Below are 24,039 nucleotides of genomic sequence, written 5' to 3'. Positions count from 1 at the left end.
AACCATTTACGTATCAGTATTGCAAATTGTGTAGTTTGGGTAATAATACTCGTAACAATGTGCATGAGTTTTGAAGAATTGGAGTCATAGAGTTATACAGCACGGAGGTCCTTCAAGCTAACTCATCTATGCCAGCCAAGGTGCCCATATCCCTCTAAACTTTTTTCCTATCCATGTGCCTGTCCAAACGTCTTTTAAATGTTGTTATTGTACCTGCCTCAACCACCTCCTCTGGCATCTTGTTCTACATACGCACCACCCTCTGTGAAGAAGTTGCCCCCCACCAGGTCCCTTTTAAATATTTTCCTTCTCGCAAACCTATGCCCTCTAGTTTTTGATTCCCTTTCCCTGGTAAAAGGACTGTGCATTCAGCGTATCTATGGGCCCCCATAATTTTATACACTTTTATAAGGTCACCCCTCAGTCTCCTATGCTTGAAGGAATAAAGTCTGAGCCTGCCCAACCATTCCCTTGAGTTCTAGCAAAATTCTCATAAATCTTCTTTGCAATCTTTCCAGACTCTTAATGACGTCTTTCTGGCAACAGGATAACCAAAGCTGTGCACAATACTCTAGGTGTGGCCTCACCAATGTCATATGGCTACAACATAATGTCCTGACCCCTATAGTCAATGCCCTGATTGATGAAGGCCAGCATGCCAAGCACCACCTTTACCACTCTGTGTACCTGTGATCCTACTTTTAGTTAACAATGTACTTGTACTCCTAGGTCTCTCTATTCTGCAACACTGCCCTGGGCCTTACCGTTCACTGTGAAAGTCCTACCCTTGTATTAATTAGAAGTATATAACTAGAGTCACTTTATCCAAACAATGAAATGCAATAGGGCCTTCTAGTTTCTGTTACTTTTGTTTGATTTTCTGGATAGCGTTGGAGGACTAAAACAGTTAATCTTGTTGCTAAGGGTGTTTGTGTGTGAGGGAGAGAAAGGAGGGAGGAAAACAGCAGGCGAGCTCATGAGTGTCTTTGTAGATAAATTACTAGGCAATAAGGCTTGGATTTTAACTTGGGTCATCAGGTGAGTAGGTTGTTAAAGTGGTGTTGGGGGCAGGTTTTGTGCAGCATTCTCAGTGCATTTTCATTAATTCCTTTTTGTTTTGCCCTATGTAAACTAGGATTTGCAGGGGCACATCTGTTAAATATTCACTTCCAGGATCTGGCTATCATCACCAACTAGCATGTCTTTGGGATGTGGGAGAAACCCATGCAGTCACAGGGAGAATGTGCAAACTGCACACAAATGACAACCAAACTGGTAAATGGGTCTCTAGAACTGTGAGCCAGCAGCATCATCTGCCCATCCGTAATTGCCCATGAGAAGGTGAGCTGTCTTCTTTAACTGCTGCAGTCCTCTAGTGAAGGTCCTCCCATAGTGCTGTTTGGAACAAGGTTCCAGACTTTGATATACATCACAATCCAAGTCAGGATTGTGTGTGACCTGGACAAAATCTGGATGATGTTCTTGTGCACCAACTGTCCTTGATGTTCTTGGTTTTAAAGGTCGTGGTTTGAGAGCTGCTGTCGTACAAGCCTTAGTGAGTAACTACAATGCACTTTGGAGGTGATATACACTACAGAATGCATTGCAGTTACTGTTGTGAGGGAATGAATTATAGGGTGTTTGAGGTGTCAATAAAGCAGGCTGGTTTATCCTGCATGGTGTCAAGTTCCTTGAGAGTATTCCATTGTCCACCTGCTTTGTGCCTTGTGGATGGTAGAAAGCCTTGGGGTATTGGATGAGTCACTTGCTACAAGGTATCCAGCTTCTGACCTGCTCTTGTAGCCAAAGTATTTACGTAGCTGGTGCAGTTGAGTTTCTGGCCATAGATCCCCAGGATGTTGATGGTGGGAGACTTGGTGGTGGTAATGCCATTGAATGTCAAGGACTGGTGGTTAGATTTTCTTTTGCTGGAGAAGTTTATTGTCAGACACTTTCGTGGATTTCAGCCCATGCCTGAATGTTGTCTAAGTCTTTCTTGATGCAAAGTTTACTTTTGGGCCCAAGTGGAATCAAGCCAATCAGCAAAAGCCTGTGGCAATCACCCTTGGGCCAGACAATTATTTAAAAACAAAATCATCTTGTGCATGGAGCCTGCAAATTGAGACTAAGACCAACTCCAGATACTTGAGCACAAATTCTAGGACTAGGCTTGCTAGCATTGAGGGAGTGCTACACTGTTGAATATGCTCTCTTTTGGATAAGGCATAAAACCCTAAGGTGGGTGTTAAAGATCCCATGGTACTCTTTCAAAAAGCAATGGAGAGTTTTTCCTTGGTGGTCTCAGCAATATTTATCAATCAATCAACATCACCAAAACAGATAATGCAGCTAGTATTACATTGCTGTTTGTCCATGTTTGCTGTGAACAAATTGGCTGCTGTGTTTCTTAATATTGTTATACATCCTTTATTGGCCATGATATGTCAGTATGAAAAGTGTGTTTTAGAAATGAAAGTTTTTTTTTTCTAAGGTTTACCATTTCCCTCTTCTTCCCCCCCCCCCCCCCCCCCCCCCCCCCCCCCACCACCAAGCTGCTTTCTGTGCTTTTAAGATGGATCTTAAACCCTTTTGGAACTTTTGGTCACTTGTACTATAATCTCCTAATGTGACTTGAGTGTCAAATTTTGTTTACTAAATTTTGGGACTTTTATTACATTAAAGACGTTGTATGAATGTGAGCAGGTGTTACGATGATATAGTATGCATGATCACAGTATGTATTCTATTTTATATGCAGAACTCACTAATATTTCTTTGTATTTTCTTTTTGCCAACAGCAAAGTATCCAGAGATCAAGTCACTAATGGGAGCAGACCCCAATCTAAAATGGATTGTGTTTGGAATGGTTCTTACACAGACCATTGCCTGCTACTTTGTAAAAGATTTGTCTTGGAAATGGATTATATTCTGGGCTTATGCTTTTGGAGGTGCTGTCAATCACTCGCTGACCCTTGCTATTCATGATATTTCTCACAATGTTGCATTTGGCAATAAGCTAGCAAAATGGAACCGACTGTTTGCAATATTTGCTAATCTGCCTATTGGAATGCCTTATTCTGCGTCATTCAAGAAATATCACATAGATCACCATCGATACCTGGGAGGCAATGGCTTAGATGTAGATATTCCGACAGATATTGAAGGATGGTTCTTCTGCACTCCATTTCGTAAAATCATTTGGCTTATTCTCCAACCACTTTTTTATGCACTGAGGCCTCTTTATGTTAACCCTAAACCCATTACAAGACTGGAAGTATTGAATGCTGTGGTACAGTTTGCATATGATTTTCTCATCTACTACCTGTGGGGTTTGAAGCCTATAGTATACCTAATAGCAGGCTCATTCCTGTGTATGGGTATACATCCAATCTCTGGACACTTTATTGCTGAGCATTACATGTTCCTTAAAGGGTATGAGACCTATTCATATTACGGGCCTCTCAACGTGATAACCTTCAATGTGGGATACCATGTTGAACACCATGACTTTCCCAGCATTCCAGGCAGCAAACTACCACTGGTAAGTGCAAGAGTTATAGAAGTGAGTGGCAGTGAGTAAATGTACCATGTGATACAGCAGAATAAGAGCTGATGTGCTTGCCTCAAGTAAGGTATTTGTTGGGCTGTTATGTTTGACCATGGCATTTGAGGTTACCAGGGAAAAATGTAACACTTTATGTTTCTGTGGCTGATCATGACCCTGTGACCTCGGCTGAAAACTGGGGGTGTGACTTTCCAAGATGGAAATGATCTAATCAAAAGCTGCATAACCTGTTGGGATTCTCTGTCTGAACTTGCAGAAGTGGAGACTTGGATGTAGAATTGCACCCCTGCACTTTCAGGTGAATATTGGGGGAAAAAAAAAATATTGATTGCTAAACGTCATTAAAAACGTAAGGTTTGGCCATTCAAATGAAAACAGCTAATGTGCCACTCACAGTAAATCTGCAAACATCTATACATTAATTAAAAGGAATAACAAGATTTCAGTCAAGCCTAATGCCGTCGTAACCACCTTCCTGAATTTCAGATGTGGTTTATAATTACCACATTAATGGAATAACATTATGGGGAAGTTGGGTTTAAAGTGACTTTTTGATTTTAGTACCTTTATGTTAAACTTCAAGGGCTTCTGGCACAAGCGATTGAAATGTGACAGTCTGATGGTCATGGTACCATCAGCTATTACTGTGTTTGATTGTTGCAGCGTAATGCTTGGCTCTCTCTTCCCGATTTTTACAAATGTAATTATAACCAACTCGCTGTATTATTGTAGAATTTCAGCACGAGGGCAAATGAACCATGAGAGACAAGAATGTAACATTAATCTGTTATTGTATAATTTTTATTTTTAATAACATTTCTACAACTTCTCACAAGTACTGTGTGTACATTAGAGGCCATTTGTTCAAACCAGTTCCATACCAGCCTCCTTGCAGATGCAAAGCCTCCTTCCATCTCATTTACCTATCAACATATCTTTCTATATACTCTTCTCCCTTTCCCTTGTCGGTAGAAGAAAGATCCTATAAAAGTCTTTCATTTTTTAAAAAAAACTAAAAGCTTGCTAATGTGTCTTAGCAATACAGCTATTCTCTCTTGAACCTGCCCACTTCTAATTTTAAGAGGTGGGGACAGATCACCATCTCATCACACTCCCTGCACCACCTGCCTCTCATCTCCTCACAGACCACCCTGACCCACCACATCTTTGTGCTATCCCAGACTATTTTCTTCCCACCTTCTCTCCAACCCTCTGTTAGGAACTGTCACTCCAACTGATGTCACTCAGTTTGGCCTCATTTAAAGAAAAAAGCTACAATATTTCAGTTCCAAACAATTAATTTTGCCCTTTTTGAAATATCACTTTAGTTTTGAAACGGGTCAAATGCTTCAGGATTATCAAAAGAAATCTGAAAGAACTGTGTAGAAGAAATCATTAACATAGTGTTGACAGTTGCCAATGGTTACTTAGTAATCTTTGTTCTGAAGTGCGAGACAATTTAATTATATAGTTGAGTAGAATGGCACCTAACCAGAGAGTACCTACTGACGGGTGATACCTGTTTCCAAAGTGCTAGTATATAATCTTGAAATAGTTTAGAGGGCAAATCTGGTAAGTTTATTTAACAATTTTTCAGCATTGAGCTGCTGTGGACTTCTTGGGTTGAAACTTAAGTTCTTAGTGCTATTAGGTCAAGATGTGGATGCCATTGCCATTTGACAAATAATTTTAGAAATTTGATCTCTTGGTGCCCTTTTTATACACAAATCTCACACAAAATTGATTTAATTTGGGTTAGATCATGCCAGTGGGCTGCACAAATGAACACCTAGTAGAGTTGCTCCCTCACAGCTCCAGTGACCTGGGTTCTGTCCTGATCTCCAGTGCTGTCTGTGTGGAGTTTGCACTTTCTATGACTGTATGGGTTTCGTCCCACATCCCAAAAACGTGGGGTGGTAGATTAATTGACTGCTGTAAATTGTTCCTAGTGTATAGGTACCAGGTAGAATCTGGTGTGCAGGACGGGGTGGGTGTGGGAAGGGAGGGAGTTGAGGGGAGAATTGGGTACAGGGAAAATTTAGTTAGGAGTGGATTTGCTCTGAAGAGCTGAAATGTCATTCTGTGTTGTGTGGGAGTAGTGATTATTTCCAAGTGAAATTGTGCCCAGCAAGAACTGGCGCAGGCACTTCCCCGTGCAATCCACCTTGGTACAATTGACATTTTCCTGGCAACATCTGCACACCTAATGATCACTAGTCGTGCACTGAAAACTTTAGGTTGCACCCAAAAGCTCCAAATTAGGACCTTAATTGAACAGTCAAAATACAATAAGGTATGCTTGTTGCATTTGTACATATTTTAAGGGACACTCTGCTGACACTCAACCAAACTGCCTGCACGCTGCTCAAACACTTAAGTCTACAGAGTGTTCTCAACTGTCTCCAATGTTTAGCTGCTGAGATGCTCAATAAATTCCTCGGGTGGCACAGCTGGCAGTTCTCCTGTGGTTGGTTTGGCAGTGACTCACCATATGGGTAGATTGGGATTCCACCTAACCCTCCCTGCACCTTTTCTGCTACTGAAAACTTTCCTGACATATGTCTCGTAGCCAAACCATTAACTGTTTCTCTTTCCTCTCAGCTGCCTGACCTGTTGAATGTTTCCAGCATTTTCTGTTTTTAAGGCCATTATATTCTTTACATTCCTAATTCAATCAGTAATTCATGTACAAGGACATCCCTCTGAACTCCAACACCTTTCAATCTGTCACCAATTTAAAAATAACTTTTCATTTGCTGCTAAAGTCAATCATGTATATTTTTCCACTTTCTATTCCATTTCCCACATTCTTGCCTATTCACTTAGCTTGTCCATATCACCTGAAGCCTCTCTGCAACCTCATTACAAGCTTAACTTGGTATTAGCAGTTTGGATATAATATACTTTCCTAAATCATTGAACAAAAAACAAACTGCTGGGAGATCTCAGCAAGTTGAGCAGCATCTGAGGAGATAAAGGGATGGTTGAAGTTTTAGGCTGAGATCCTGCAGTTTATTTTTTGCTCTGTATTCCAGCATCTGCAGTCACTCGTCTCCTGTGTATCCAAATAATTGATACAGATTGTGAACAGCTGGGAACCCAGCAGTGGTCCCTGTGGAACCCCGTTAGAAGCAGCCTCCCAGTCTAAAAATGACCTATTTCTGTCTATTAACCATTCCATGATAGTATTTGATCTCCCAATCCCATGTGCTTTAATTTTGTTTAATAATCTCTTGTGTGGCAATTCCAAATACACACCATCCTTTGGTTCCCACCTATCTATTATGCCGGTTACAACCTCAAAAAAAAATCTCGCAGATTTGTCAAACATTTCTCTTTCTTAACTCCATGCTCTGTTCACTCATTATTTTCTAAGCATGCTGTATGCTGTTACCACATTCTTGATCCTTAATTGTGGGGTCGAGAACTCCCTAATCCTGATGCTCTTATGTTAGGTCAATAGGTCTTTTGTTTCCAGTTTTCTCTTCTCCTGCACCCCCTTTCTGAAATAGTGGAGTTAATTTTGCAACTTTACAATCTATGGGAATCATTCTAGAATCTATGGAATTTTTGAAAATTACAACCAGCTCATCTGCAATCTCCTTAGCTACCTCTTTCAAAATGTTGCTGTGCAATCTGTTGGGTCCTTGGCTCTCAGTCCCAATAATTTCTCCCATTATCTTTTTCACTAATGCTATTTTTTTTCAGCTGCCATTCAATTAATCTATTGTTTCCTACTTTCAACAGGTACATATTTAATTTCTCTGCCTTTTCCTTGTACCCCTTTTAATTTCTCCTGTCTCAATCTATAAGTCCACATCCGCTGGTTCCTCCCTATTTATTCTTCCAGTTGCTTGTGTTGATGGTTTCCTTTTTGCATGTCTATGGGAGCTTTTTAAGTTTGATTTTATTTTTATGGCTAGATTACTTTCATTTTCTACTTTCCCTTTTCTTAACAATTTCTTGGTTGACCTTTAATCCTAAAATTTTCTCAATCCTCAGGCTGGCTGCTCTTTTTGGTGATATTGTGAGGCTTTTCCTTTGAGCCATTACTGTCTTGTTATCAATGGCTGTATCACTTTCCCATTGGGTTACATTTTGCCCAATACCTTTGTAGTTCACTTTGTTTATCTCAAGACTTTTTTGTCACTAGAAGCTCTTTCTGCCCCTGCAGTCTCTGTCTTCTCCATGGCAGCCATAATATGTGTTGTTGCTGTCAGACTGCCAGGGGCTGGGTGCCTTTAAGGGCTAATGCCCTGTTGTGCAGCAAATTGATGGAATATGCTTTCAACTGAGCCCCATTTCAATAGAAACTACATTTTGTTAATGCATGGTTCTGGGCATAACCCATTGTTCTGGGCATGAACCAACATAGTGGTGTTTCTAATATATTGGCTAATTTCAAGAGTTTTCTGGTGGGGACAGACCCTACTACGTGTTATTATTTGGAGTTCATATTTAGCACAGCAAAAAGGGTGAAATCCAGTTTCTAGGCAACAACATGTGAATTCTGACAAGGTTAGTAAAACTTAAATTGTGAATGAAAGTCTTAGTATGAAATATTGTTCAGACTTTTGTATAATTCATAATGGGCAACCCAGCAACAGATGTATCAATTAATTTTAATGAACAACCATTCTGCTCTAAGAAATTGAAGGTAAGTCTGTGCTTCTAGAATTGTACTAAAGATGATCTGCAACACCTGTTTATAGTTGTATGCCGACAACAAACTGTAAAGGTAATATTAGCAGTATTGGAATAGAGTGTAAAGGAGCATTTTTCATGACAAATACAGCAATTACTTGAGAACCTTGGGAGGTCTTTAAAAATTCACAGTCCAGACTGAATGACAAAAGAGTTGTCTGTTTGATCATTGGACCTTCACTGTAATTTGTGGAGATAAGCACCACCCCACCTCATAAGATGTACACACTAAGCTGAGAAAGATTCTTTGGTTGCAAGTGCTCTCAGCCTTGCTTGAGACAAGTTTTATTTCTTTCATGACTGTATATTGTTTTGCATGGGAAAATAAACATGCTAACATTTTCCCACCTATTTCTATGGTATCCTTGTGTTGTTCTGGAAATTTAAGTAATGAAAATTTTCTGTCTACAATGGATGATTAAGTTTTGAAGTCTGGGGGACTGAAAACATCCACTATTTTTTAATAAATTGCTCTGTGGAAACTTTATTCTTTGCAGCAGAAATAAGCTATTCAAGTAAGCACATCTTGAGTATTGTGAGCAGGTCTCCTGAGAAATCAGAGATATTCAAGGCCCATATATAATATGATCTCTAGATGCTGCATAAGCAGAAAAAGCTGGAGAGTCTTGGGCTTTTTAACCAGATAAGGAACTACGAGGTACCTGTATCAAGGTATATAGGTTAGTTCTGTACATGGAAGTTAGTAATCAATAATATTACTGACATTGAACTGCTGAAGCAGGTTGAGGAATCTTTCAAATCAATAACAGATAAATTTTGGAAAAATTCTCTTTCATACAGAAAATAATGACATTTGGATTTTTATCATGTTGTGAAGGCAAAAAACTGGAATTGTTTAAATAAAAACATTGGGTTCATGAGGGCTGAGATGAGTTGTCCTTTCTGGAAGGCTAAATTTAAGAAAGGCTACATAAGTATATTGTGTTCTGTTTAAAATCATTTTCTCCACTTCTATAGTATTAATGCATATGATCAAGTGAGAATCTGTAAACTCAAGGGTGGATTTGCTCTACTCCTCTGTCCATTGTTACACTGTGTAATATGATGCACCGTGGTGCAAGGAAAAGGCAGCCAAAAACCTCTTCTACAAAATCCAATTCTGTAAGCAATATAGTTTCTGTTCTTTATTGAAGATAAACATATTTTATGAGGTCCAGTTTATGGTGTCCATCTAGTGTTCCTTAATGAGAACAAACATACTCAAGAAAGCCTTCTATTAAGCTTCATGTAGCATTTTGTTCACTGGAGAATTAGTGCATGGAGGATAAACCACACCAAAGCAAATATTGTTTAAAGCCTGGAATTACATAATGCTGAGGAAGGCAAACTTTTGTAGATCACTTAAATTTGAACTGCTGGCTGATTTCAGGCTCTGAGGACTTGAGGTTCACCTAATGATTAGGAAGGAGGAGGGAATCTGAAAGGGAACCATCTTTTTGTAGCAGGTGCCAAAGGTAAAAGTTTGATCTTCTCAATATTCAATTGAGGAAATTTCTGCTTATTGAATACCATTTATCAGAGAAGTTTAGAATGTCTGTAGGAGTTTTGCAGCAAATCCAAGTTCAACATTTAGGGGCTTTTAACTATATAGGTAAAGGAGCCACCTGCATTATGGTTACCTTTCCTGAGCTTGATGAAGCTCCTTAGTAATGTATATGGAATTCAGGTATATTATGTAACATATTCATTGCTGACACGAGTATATGCACTGACTTGCTTAGGCACTCTGATCTGGTGTTTGGTGTCACACCCCTCTAGTTGTATTGTTCTATAATAAGCATGTTTATCTGTTTGAAGTGTGTAATAAAGTACAAGAAAACATTGGCCATATTCCTAAACTGAGATTGATTCCAAACAGTCCAGAAGAGCTATATACAGTGAAAAATTAATCAGCATTAATTTGATGTGAACTATCAAGCTGGAGGAATTATTTCAAAAATGCCTTTTGTTTACAAAAGCAAAATACTAAAGATGCTGGAAGTCTGAAATGAAAAGAAAACAAGCTGGAAATATTCAGTAGGGCAGACAGCATCTATGGAGAGAAAATCAGAATCAATATTTTATCTTGATGACTTTTTAGTGATCATGTAGTGATCATTAACTAGTTATGACGATAATGGTTCTTGCAGCACAATCGGGCATATCTGTTTTGAATAATGGCTTGTTAAAAGAAATTAATTTATCTACCAAGCCGTGAATTTATCACTAATAAAAGAACTAAAGTTTTTGGGAGTTTCAACTCTAAAATATCAGTAGTATTGGGTTGTGTGCAATGGTAAAATATTAAAGTTCTCAAAAGTGGATGTGGGCCAGAATTAGCAGGAAGTCGCTTTGTTCTGAGGAGGTTAGCCGGTTATTTGAATATTATATTGACGTTGCAAACCTCATGTTTAAACAATTAAAATTTAACTCTGGCTAGGTTTCTTGGGTGCTGGTGGGTGCGGGAAGAAATGATGGATCTAGCAGGTAAATGTTTTTTTTAGTTAGTTGCTATAACCTGCTTCCCTTCCACTCTCCAATGCCTCTCGGAATCCCTCCACACACACTGCATCTGTGGTTTGAGTGCAATTACAATCAAAGCCCTTGTCTTACCTTTTTCTAACAACATTTCATGAGAGGAGCAAAAAACAGACTGGTGATGGACCTCAGCAGCTTGAGCAGCATCTGTGGGCTGGGGGAAGAGGAGTTTTTAACATTTCAGGTCAGGACCCTGCATCAGAATGCACGAGAGGAGCTGTGATTCCTGGAAGTATTTGCAAAACTACTGGAGGAACTTTGGACAATTATTTGTACGATAGTATTAGCTTGCTCAACACATCGGTCTGGTGAAGGGTATTATCCTTCCTTCCTATACTTGGCCCCCTTTCAGATTTTTCCACGGTGGGGTTGCTATTTGGTTAAATGCATTCATTTGCTTCATGCGGGTGGCTCAGTTCCATTCCTCCATTCCATCAACACCAGTGAATTATCTTTGCATCATAAATGTCAAATAATTATTAATAAAATAATTATCCATTAGTTTTTTGATGATTCAAAGCCATTCCCAAGGACAAATGATGTTTTATTTAACTCCACTACCAAGCCTGCTAACTCCATAGCAGTTTGAAGAAATTGAATATAAATCTTTTGGAAAAACTAAAGCAAATACAAAATATATAGAAAAGAAGTTCCAATTTCCGTAGACAGATTTATGGATTCATTAAGTCAAAAAGGAAACTGGACTGTGATGTAACATGAAAAACTAAAATAAACTTGAGGTAAAGAGAACTGACAATTGATGAGATTCCTGACAATAGGTGATCAACAAACTCATAAGATCGTGGAGGAATGTAGATACATCAGTAAACTCCAAGAATTTGGTCATAACTTCATTGACCATAATCATATCATAAATAAATAGGATGTCAGTTTAAAAAAAACAATCTGATTATGATACGTATTATCTATTTGTGTCACAGAAAGAATGTGTCTTATCAAAGGGTTTTACTGTTTTGCTTGAAACAGAAGACAGACTTTATCTATTAATGTAATTGTGAAATCCTTCAACAAACTTTAGCCATATGTAGCACTGTGCCATCATATTAAATTTTATCATGCATTATGTTTTAGGAATCCTGGACCCCATAAGAAATTAGATCAAAGTTTCGTGAATTGATTCATAGACACAACATGAACTAGTTCAATCTATTTTAAAACAAGGAATTTCAGTATATCAATAGGTGAAGTGTTATCTGAATTCTAGTTAGTTTACAGGAGCTTTTGTAAGAGTGTGATTAATTCTATTTTTTCCTTCCTCAGTTTTGTTCCATTTTAAAAATCCTTATTTCTCATTAACTTCCCTTTTTCAAAATTTCTGTATTTTAACTTTATCCATCTCCTGTTCATAAAACTGTCACGTGTTTCCACCATTTTCTGGACATATTTTAGATTTTCAGCATGTGTGTTTTTTGCTCTACATGGGTTGCACAACTATTTATTTCCCAATTTGACCATTTTGCTTAAATAAATGTTGCTTTTCTATTACCAGTGTGCAACCTGGTCTGTCAGAAAATTAGTTTGATTTCATGGAACTTTAATGTTCTTTGTTATTTTCTGTAATTGAGACATAATTCAACAGTTCATCTCACAATTAAATTTTACAGGTTCTCTGTAGAGGTTAATTTCTCCTGTGTAGCACTGTAAATATTGAATATATTATTCATTAAAACCTCCCCTCTCTTGGAACTTGCAATAGTTATGTTGGTGCAACACACAAAAAGTGCTGGAGGAACTCAGCAGGTCAGGCAGCATCTATGGGGGGAAATAAACAGTTGACATTTCAGGCTGAGACCCTTCATCAGGACTGGAAAGGAAGAGGGCAGAATGTTGATTTTGTTCCTGATGAGTCTTAAGGATCTATTTTAGACTTATTGTACATCTATTCACAGGAAAGTGTAGTGGGTTCAAGGGGACAGTCATATGATTGTAGCTACTCCTATCTTCCCTTGACTTCATAAATTCCATGACATTTTCTCATCAGAGTTAAATGGGCTCCTTCCCTAATCGTCTTGTTGACGTTTCTCTTTTTGGAAAAAAAAGGGAAACAGTTGAGGACCTGTCAAGGCTTTATTTATGCAGTAGCCATAGAGAAGTAAAAAGTTGTTTCTGCTTCTGGTTCTTGCTGAAAACTATCAAGTAGATTACTTAGAGACACAAAAGATTACAGTTGCTGGAATCTGGAGCATAAAACAAAATGCTGGAGGATCTCCCTCCTCAGATGCTGCCTTACCTGCTGAATTACTCCAGCATTCTGTCTTTTTGGCATGTAGATTACTTGCATAGTTCAATCAGTATAATACAAGACAGCAATATTTTAAATGTTATATTTCCTGTGCATTGTTAGATCAATGATTTTTCCATGATTTGAGCTGCAATAACATCCAATTTTCATGAACTTATGAGAGTGAGGAGATATATCACCAGGCTTTAGTGATTATAGATCAATCATGAGTGTTTACTGAATCAGTTTATGGAATAAGTGTGTGCCATATTACTTTGGTTAATGTTGAACTTTTTGTTAAAGTATTCAAAGAAATTACAGATGGACAGGATTAAACCAAAAGAAAAATAGAGGGAAGGGCAAAATTGAATCAATTGCATTTTCAAAAGCTTCAAAAAGCTAAGGAGTTCAATTCATGTTTGACCTATATGTGTGAATTCTACTTGTAATTTTTTTTAAAAAAACCATCTCTTGTAGAGCTTGCAAACAAATTTGCCAATATCTGATGTCAATCATCCCAAAAATATGGTGGATGATGCATTAAGTTATTGGGACCCACACTCTAATCACAAACAGTTTGTGGATGACTAATGCTGATTACAGAGTGAAGCAGGCTCTTTCTGGGAGCCCTGCTTCATTGCAGTAGACTGTATTTAATGTTGCAAGTTTGGTTGCCCTATTTAGATGCAAGCAAAAGCTGCAACTGATTACTTTTCATAGGTTATTCATTAAACACAAGTGTGTTGATCTAACTCTGATCAGTTTCAGCAGCACTGGTTGTTGACATTGAACACTCAAATTTCTGTTATTATCAAGTTGATTAATTCACCAAGAAATTAACTCTGCCAACCTCTGCTTAAAGGTTATTTTCTCTCTTTTAATAATAAAACAAAAATTCCACATAATCATTTATCCGCAGTATACATTGCCAAATCCTCATAGCCCTTGAACTGAGGTGTTTGCCAGGCCATTTCAGAGGGCCTCTAAGGTTCAACAAATTGGTGGGTCTGGAGGTGCACATAAGGCAGACCAGAAAAGAGCAGCACATTTCTACACCCACCCTCAAACTCCCACTACCATACACCATAGGCCATTTAGAACAAAATCCTGAACCAAGTTAAAGGGGCTTGCAGCTCTGAAGTGTCAGAATATAATGATTTTTAAATTAATCTTCACAAATTGTAACTTGGCATACACAAAACAGTAATCTTCAGCCAGTTCAATTCACTGCATGAGATCTTAATAGAATTTGGCCAAATCTACCATTAGTAAGTCTCGGTAAGTGTCAGTGGGAATGAAGGGGAAAACTCCACACTGGCTGGGTCCTATCTTGGATACAGGGCATCGCTGCAGGTGTTCCAACCATCTACAGCCGCTTCACCAATGACCTTTGCTTTATCATAATGTTACAGTTGGGGATGTCCACTGATGAATGTACTCTGTCCACTTCCATTCTCAACTCCACAGATAATGATGTATTTTGCATCTGCACACAGCAAGACCTGCCAAGAAAGCTCACCAGCACCTCTGCTTCCTCAGGAGGCTAAAGAAATTTGGTTTGTCCCCTTTGACTCTCACGAACCATAGAAAACATCCTATCAGGATGTATCACGGCTTGGTATGGCAACTGCTCTGCCCAAGACCGCAAGAAGCTGCAGAGAGTTGTGGACACAGCCCAGCGTATCACGGACACCAGTCTCCCTTCCTTGGACTCTGTCTTTACCTCTTGTTGTCTTGGTGAAGCAGCCAGCATAATCAAAGACCCCAACCACCCGGGACATTCTCTTTTTTCTCCTCTTCCATTGGGTAGAAGATACAGGAGCCTGAGGGCACGTACCACCAGACTTAAGGACAGCTTCTATCCCACAGTGATAAGACTATTGAACAGTTCCCTTATACAATGAGATGGACTATGACCTATGACCTCACGATCTACCTTGTTGGGACCTTACACCTTATTGCACTGCACTTTCTCTGTAGCTGTGACACTTTACTCTGTACTGTTATTGTTTTTTTTAACCTGTACTACATCAATGCACTCTGTACTAACTTGTAACTGCATTGTGTAATGAATTGACCTGTAAGATAGGTTTGTAAGTCAAGTTTTTCACTGTACCTCAGTACGTGACAATAATATACCAATAATCTTTGCATTACTGAATGACTGGGCAATGACCAGCAAAAGAGTCAAGCCATTTTCACCTTTCCTGGGCATTTAATGGCATTTCCATCACCTAATCTCTCTCCATCAATCTCTTCAGGATCACCATTGTTCAGAAACTTGACTAATCACATAAATAATGTGGTTGTAAGAGCAGGCCACAAGCTGTGCATTCTGCAGTGAGTCAATTACTTTCTGACTTCCAAGTAATTTCTGCCAACTACAAGGCAGGTGTCATTCATTTTCCTGGACAAGTGTAGCTCCAACAACATTTAAAAACAATCCATTCTTTACCATCCCATCCACCACTGTGAACGTTCTCTACTTCCATCACTGATGCATCATGGCAGCAACTTGTGGCATTTCCAGAATACACTACAGCAACCCACCAAGGCTGCTTCGGTGGCATTTCCCAAATCCATGAACTCTAATGCATAGAAGAGAGAAAACACAATTTACAACACACTATCAATAATAACATGAAATATTTTTAATGGGGCTGTGAATGCTGAAAGGATGAGATACTTCTGTTGTCAGGAGGAGCACGTAAGTATACTCTCTCCTAGTTGCATACAATGTGACTTTCTAATAGCTGTAGAATGGAGTGTGGTGCTATTCTCATTTGCAACCATGCTTGGAATGGTTACTTCAATTATCAGTATGAAAGAAATGAATACTACACTCCTTGTCGTCCCCAAACCTAATCATGCTGCCTACTTAATAGTGATGTGAAGACACAAAAGACTGCAGATGCTGGAATCCAGCGCAAACAAAAACTACTGGAGGAACTCAGCGGGTTGAGCAGCATCTGTGGAGGAAAAGGGATGGTCAGTGTTGCTGCTTGACCTGCTGAGTTCCTCCAGCAATTTGTTTTTTGCCTACTTAATAGCAGCAAGGATCACGTCACTAAATTTGATAAAATAAAGGAAATGGGATAGTTTCTTTTTACTTGGACTTTTCAAAGTATTGACATCAAATCATTTTGGTGAAGGAGTTTCCAAAAATGCTTGTTTAATCAAAATGATATAATACACTAATAGTAGATCAGTAACAAATCCAGGGAAAGTACAAGTTTACCAGATTAGATGGGACAAATGGCAGGCAGCCTCATTAATTTTAGGACTAACTGGGGTATTAAACCAAACATGCCATTTGTCCACCCTAAAGGTCCGACTGACTGTTTGTGCTCACTAGGTTCCTTTGTGCTATTTTAAAGGTACCTTTGGCCACACCTTAATGTGTGCTTAAAACAACCTGTGTATTTTATCATAACAATCTCTGAGCTTTTTGCCTTTCCTAAAGCCTAGCATGGGTGATAAGATAATTCAGAAGTGTCCTTGATAAACTAGCCAATCTTCCTTTACAGACACACTTTTAACACCTGATTTAGCATTCTAACTCCTGTGAATCCACTAAACTGTTCCCTGCAAACTTCATTCCCAAGAAAGTGTAAACAAGTCTTTTGATGCCTCTCACTGTTGGAGCTTGATCCCTTGACTCTGTGTAAATAACATGACTCATGTTTATGCTTCACTTGTCTCTGTCTCTCATTAACTTTTTTTTTAAATCTGGTTTTTCCCAGCTCTATTGACCTTTTCTCTGCCATGCTTTTATAATTACTTTATGGTTTTACCAGCTTTTGTGAATAACAGGACTATCTCTTTCCCATGAGTGCAGATGGTTTTAAAGATCTGTCAGTCAGAAGCAAAAGTAGGTCAAGCATCCCTTCAAGCTAGCTCTATCATTCAGTAAGATCACAATTCATCTTGTGCATGGTGTTCACTTTTTCGTCCAATCACCATATTCTTCTGATCTCCCAGTGCCCAAAATTCCATCAACTGCAGCCCTAAATGCATTTTGTAACTGAGCATTCACTGACTTAAGAATTCCAAAGATCTGCAGCTCCCTGCATAAAGTGAATTCTCATCAACTTAATGGCTAACTGCTAGTTCTGGATTCAACAAACTCTTAGCATCTACTCTATTGATCCTTTCCAGAATCTTGTCTTAATGAAGTAACCTCTTAGTTTAAATTCCAGTAAATATAGGCTGAGCTTGATTTGTTCTTCACTTTACACCTCCTTCATCCAAGGAAGCACTCTTGAAAAGCTATACTGCTCTGATTCTAAGGTCTAGACATCCTCCTCCAGGCAGGGAATCAAAACTTTTCACATTACTCCAATTGTAGTCTCTCTAAAGCCCTGCTTGATCTAAATCAGGCTTCATTTGTAATCTAGCCCCTGGCAACAGAATTGTTAATGGCTTATATGAATTTAGTTCATGTAACAGTGCTTTAAAAGCAACTTTGACCAGTTTTACCCAGTGTACTCCACTTTGACACTTCTTTTGACCTAATTTCATACACTTGCAATTCTTGCATCTGTTTTATGTTTTATTGTTACATGTTTTATTGCTGTTTCTCAAGCAATGCATTATTGGCTTATTTCATCATTTTGCTTTACAAGATTGATCACGTTATTAACTAAGTAGCAATTCTTAATTACCTAACCTAATATCAGCAAAACAATTCAGTTTATTCTAACAACATACAGAAAAATGATCAACAGCTCAAAATTAGTACATTACCGACACCAAAGGTGCAATTAAAGTGAAAAATAGTGACATGAAAAGCTCATGCAATGTAAGAACCTATTGTAAGCCTTAGGAACAGCATTTGATTAGCCACATTGCAGCCCTCAGGACTTGGCACTGAACTCAACTATTTCAAATTATTGGTCTTTCCTGTTCTTTTTATATCTGAACTGGCCAGTTCGAATGCAAGGTAGTCATCACCCAGCAATGCTAACATTTTGTTTTTCTCTCTCCACAGGTGCTGCCTGACCTGATAAGTATTTCCAACAGTTTCTTATTTCATTTCATATTTTCAGCAACTGCATTTTCCATATTGCTCCACTTGTTTTGCTCTCCTCTGTCTTCATTCATCCCCTCCTCCAGAGGAATTGTTTGCAACCAACAGGACTTCAGCACCCTTTCTCAGCTGTCACCACTATTACTTGTCATTTCAGTCTCCCTTAGTCTCCACCCTGTCACAGACATTCCCTTTGTTCTCTGCAATTTACAACTTATATTCCAACGTTCTATAGTTCTGATGCAAGGGAACTGGAATTTTCAACTCTTTCTCCTTCCACAGATGCTGCCTCACTTGTTGAGTATTTCCAACATTTTCTATTTCCAATTTGCTTTAAGATAACCTGGTCAGTGCTTGAAAATGAATAAGCTGGAGAAAAGCAAAGGAAGGTTATTTGCATCCCCAATTTAACAGAAGCCATGATAGGAAAGTCACATGTAGGGCTTTTGAAGATGATTTTCAGGACTCCATATTAAGTTCTTGGGGCAGACACTCAATTTTCTACTGGTAGTTTGTAAAAATAATGATAAATGAGGTGGAGGAGTGTTAGGTCTGCTTCTCATCTGGTGGGATGAGAGAGATACAAAAATATAGAGACCTCCAGTACCCTACACCATCAGCTACAGAGAAAATCTGACATCAGGAAGAGGGCAAACCCAGCATCCCTTCCTTGTATATCAAAATAGAAGACGGTGGGAAAGAATCACATTATTTATCCCAGGACAGGTAACTTTGGTTATGAAGGTAGTATTTGCATGTAAGCAAATTATACCTTCTTTACTGATTAGTCTCAGTATGGTTGTTAAATGTTTCAGAGCCTTTTTTATTTAAAGTAAAGCTGCTCCTTATGCCCTACTATGCCAAAACAAGGGGAATTCGGATCATTCAATTTAACTGAGTTGGGTTGTGGTCCATTTAACTCATTTAATAAAGGTGCAACTATAATCATACTAAGTAAAGCCAAATATTTGTACTCGCCTCTGCTGAAGGCTCAGCAAGCATATAGGGATTGGCTGAGGTGAAATAATTTAAGAGCCACCACCAAACAAAAAGGGGGAATACATTTTCTGAAGGGTGGCAACCCCTTGAAGCTTCCAGCCAAAGTAGCTGAAACCTTCAGAGATTGTTGCCTCACACAATAACTTAGCTTAAACTGTCAATTAATTTCCCCCCTCAAGTGCCATGTAATCAAAATGGAAAATCTCACAAAATATATCCAAGTAAATACACCTGGAAATAGATCCTTAAAAACTTGATTGGTTCATTTATATTTGGTCAGCTGGGATTCTGTTACTTTCCAAATGAGCCTGATCATTAAACTGGTGTTGAGAGTGACCTTCTCAGGTTGAGGACGTGCTTCTGTTCCATCAGGCAGAGTGAATTCCTGCAGGTTAATGTGGGTCAGAAAGCAGTCTGCATGCCAGGGGTGTTTTTGCAGTAAACTTTATTGTGTGTCAAGTATACACAATTTTAAAAACTGCCAGAATAGTCTAAATAACATGGGCTTGGGTTAGACCTACTAACTTGCCATCGTTTCTGTCACAATGGCCTATATCTTTAAATATCTAGATTTATGCATTACTTATTTTACTAGTACACTTTGCGTGAAGTGGAATATCTGAAGGAAAAATCAAAAACAATATTTTGTCACGTACCAGCAACAGAAGAAACACACCCAGTCATGTGTGTTAAAAACTATTTTGTTAATAATAAGAAAAATAGAAGTAAAAATGCTAGATCTTAAACATTTACCCCAAAAACTAAACTCGAAGTGTGTGTGTGGCAAATTCCCAAACTCCAAGTCCAGGAATATTTCTCAAAATTCAGTTCAGCAAGCTGTAAGGTGAAACATGAGCAAAGGCTTCTTCAACAACCACTGTTGACTGAAGACAAAACGTAGAGAGTAATTATGAAATCCAAATGTTCCACGATGGAACCCATACGACACCCCAGTGTCTACTCAGCAGTGACTACTCCACCGCTTTGTTCCGAAGCATCTGCCACCCCAAAAGCACTCGAATCGTGGCCATCCACACAAATACCTGTTTCCCACTACAGGTTAATGACAAAGTGGACTCCACCAGATTATTCCAAAAATCCATACGTGGATTATAGTGACAGACACAGTCATTGTTTTTCAACCATCGATACAGAGACCAGCAGGCTGGTCTCCCCCTCCCCCTCCTCAAAAACGTCATTACGTCCTTATCTTCTGTTGTTGTCATCACGCCCCCCCCCCCCCCCACACACACACACACACACACTACTGTGCTCTATCTTAAAGGGACATTCACCAATAGTAACCTAGTGAGTAACAGTTTGCAAGCTGAAACACTCACAGGAAAGACTAAGGAGATGAGTTAACACCTTGGGCACTGTGGGAGATATCGAGGATGTATGTAATTTTTAAGAATATGCGTGCCAAATGCTGAATTGAGGTTACATTCAAATCAGCCGTGATCTTGTTAAATAGTAGTGCAGGCGAGACTGGCTGAGCAGTTTACCCCTGCTCCTAATTAGTATGTTCACATATTTGCATGCTGAATTTAATCGTGTCTCTTACAAGCACATTGTAAAAGTTCTTGAGAGACATTTTAATCCAGTGCCTGTGTAACTGGAGACCAGTAGAAATAGTTTGCAAATACATTGTCTAGCTAAGGTACTGGCTAAAAGGTGCACTTTTCAGAACCCTTTAGATCCAGCACTGAAATTGTTTGGGGTATAAGAAAATTGAAGCAGAACTGTTTGACCTGCTGGATGTTACATTTGATGGAACTTGCAGAATAGCCTCCTTTATGGAGATGCATTGGGGGATAAAAAGTAAAACACTTTTGTTCAGGGCATAACTCTATGGTGCAGAGGGAACAAGCCCACAGAGATGATAATGACAGCATGGTCTTCCTTGCGACTGGGTCAAATTGATGTTGCAAGTGGATTCGGCGGGAAACCATTGCTTGAAGTGACTGCCAAAGCAAGAAACCCGCAAGTCCTGTAGGCATAAGGAGCAGGAAACCATGCTCCAGATGTTATGGGAGCTACCTGTTTTCAGAATGCCCATTCAAGATGGCACAATGCTTTAGCTTCTTGTTTGCATTGACACGAGGGGGCAAAGACGTGGAACTGTCTTACTGGGAACAATGCATGCACTGAATTCTCAGAGTAAGGAGGTGGAAAAGGGTATATTGAATGGAATTTACTGTAAGGCTGCAGAGGACAATCACAGTGCATTAATAGCCACATTTGTCAATTGAGAATATCATTTTGATTAGCATGCATTTTAAGAGCTGCACGTTTTGTGCTGTATGCCAAGATGTGTATCAGAAGTCCCTTGAATGTGCCATTTTGGTGTATAGCAAAATGGTGCCGGGCAAGCATGCAGGAAGGAATCCCCAAGTCTTGGGAAAAATAAACAGGTTACCAGTGAAAACTGATGGTTCCAATTGCTTATGGGCCAGGTCTGTGTACCAATGATTGTAAATATTGATTGGATTGGGTCATCAGGGCCTGAGGAGCTGTGTGTTTCAGTGGATCTTGGCCTTTGGCGGTGAAGAGATCCAGGAGACCATCAAGCAATAGGGTGTACTAGCCCTCCCCAAACAGACCACTGCTCAGGTGGGCTTGAGAGGTGCCAAGAAGCCTGGAACCGACAGATGGAGCCGGACCCAGGGTAGTCATAGAAAACAAGAAATTAATGGCTACAGTTCCACCATCTGAGAAGGCAAGAGAAGCCATGACTCAGGAGGACAGTACAGTAAATGCAGGTAACTCTCTCTGTGGAAATGGGTGTGGTGGAGTTTGGGGATAGAGTGTGAGGAGGAGTCTGAAGAGGAGGGTGCTTGGGCCGTAAATTGTGTTAAGTAGCTTCCTATTCTCTTACGGATGTTGTCACTTGACATCGTTATCTGAAAACGGGGTGAATTTCCCCACATACATTGATAAGATGCAGCTCTACTATTTGTCCACTCCACTATCTTGAAATCGTTACTGCCTGTCTGACATTCATTACTGAAGGAGCATATTTTTTTTATTAATTAAATATTGGAATGTCCAAAGCCACTTTCTTTAGTCCACAAATTCCATCTCTCTTGGCAAATATTTGAAAATGAGTAAGGCGGTCTGCAACCTTTGTGTCACAGCCAACATCAGAACAAGCTTGGGATCATTTCCAGCATTGTAACATTGAAGACCGTCTTTTCCAGCACTGTGATATTCCCTCAATTCACTTGCTACTGAAACGCTCATTCATGTTTTTGGTAGCCATAAGTCTGACTATTCCAACACACTCCTGGCAAACCTCCCTCATTCTACCCTTTCTATACTTGATGTTATCTTAAATGCTGCTACTGCCCCGTCATAACATGCAGTATTCTCTGTTCATTGCCCTGTAAACCAATGGCTCCATTTTAAAATTCTCGCACTTGCTTTCAGAGCTTCTTCCCTCCACATTCCTTGAAACTCCATCTGCCTTAGGCCCCTCCAAGATATCATTGTTTTCCCAGTTCTGGCATCTTGATCATCCCAAAATATAATCGCTCCACCTCTGGAATCCTCTCCATAATTTTTTTTATATATCTTTCTTTCTTTCTTTAAAAGATTGTTACCAGTCTGTATGATCAAGGTTTTGATCATTTGTCTTAACATCTCCGTTCGGCTCATTGTCAGGCTCTGTTTGATAACACACTTTTGAGGACCTTATTTTTTTTGTTGTGTTAATGGTCTTTACCATTGTAGTCCTTACAAATTCACAGTAATGTGTTGTCCAAGTTACTCACTTGTGTTACACACTGTGCCTCATGCCCATGAATTACGCTTTGTTCCATGATGCATGTTTCTCATAGAGATTAACTGGTACATGCTAATCGCAGTGTGTTGTGTGCCTCATGCTTTGAGAGGGACTAAACACCTTGATGTAAAGTTCCACTTTCTCAATGTGAGTGTTTGTCCAGCGTGTCTTTATTCTGTACTGTGCATCTCCACAGGGTAGATGCATGTGAACGTTTTAGACTTTTATGAGAGAGAAGGGAACAATTACTTTTTAAAACAAAAAAATTCTTGGTGGATGAATCAAGTGGAGCCATTAAGATTTGATTTTGCTTACAAGGTAAATAAAGCAGTTCTTTTTTACCATTTTGGGAACTCTTCAGAGATCATGCACTTAAAAACAGCCCAATATATTTTAGTTTTAACACCTAAAATACAGTTGAATCCAAAATCCCTCAACATATTCATTCGATCATATCAGTTTGTTGTGAATGCAATTCCTGACATTAATGTGCAGCCCAGCACCTTAATTAGTATTAATTTTGTTTTTCATTTCATCCTATGCAAAAAGACATGAATTTTAAATCTGTTTCTCTTAAGCTGTAACTCAGTGTAATTTTAACAGATTCACAAGACAGGTTTTGTCAAACCCCAAAAATTCAGCAGATTAAACCAGTGAGAGAAGTACAAAAATACTCACATTGTATTGAGGTACCTTAGTTTAACAGGTTGGATTGGTAGAGATTTCAGAACAGGAAGAAGGTCTTTGGCTGGAATCTGGGCATCCTGCTGTGGATTGTGTTACTTGGTATTCTAGTAAAAGGTTATGAGGGTTCTTAGGTGACATTCTAAAATTTATTTTGCGATGATTTACCTTAAGGGATTTTAGATATGTGTATGAGGAAGGAAGATACAGAATCATGGAAATCTTACAGCAGGAAAAGAATCCTTTGGGACTTGGAGTCTAGATTCCAGCACTGGTAACCCTTTGTGTTCCTGCTTATCTCCCTCCAGCAGCTGTCTCCAACCTCACACTCCCCTCCCACCTCCCTCCCCCCCCCACCCCGCTTCATCTGCCTCTCTTTTTTTCTCTTTGTCTGCCTCCAACTGTCATTCACCTGCCACTGTCTCCCAACTCCACCCCCCCCTTCCCTACGTAGCGCAACCTGCCTGTCAACTTTTGCCCCTCCTCAGTCTACC

The 24,039-nt window shown here is 39.3% G+C and overlaps 1 protein-coding gene across 1 annotated transcript in view; it reads left to right on the top strand.

The window, feature by feature from the left end:
* Positions 1-24,039, top strand: part of LOC127568854 (sphingolipid delta(4)-desaturase/C4-monooxygenase DES2-like) — a 49,820-nt gene that overhangs the window by 17,206 nt on the left and 8,575 nt on the right. Inside the window, exon 2 of the mRNA XM_052013077.1 lies at positions 2,799-3,541. Within this exon, the coding sequence (XP_051869037.1) occupies positions 2,799-3,541 (743 nt within the window). The remainder of the gene's footprint in view (positions 1-2,798; positions 3,542-24,039) is intronic.

The sequence above is a fragment of the Pristis pectinata genome, chromosome 1 (genome assembly GCF_009764475.1).
Source record: "Pristis pectinata isolate sPriPec2 chromosome 1, sPriPec2.1.pri, whole genome shotgun sequence".
NCBI lineage: Eukaryota > Metazoa > Chordata > Chondrichthyes > Rhinopristiformes > Pristidae > Pristis > Pristis pectinata.
This window is presented reverse-complemented; position numbering and strand designations above follow the sequence as displayed.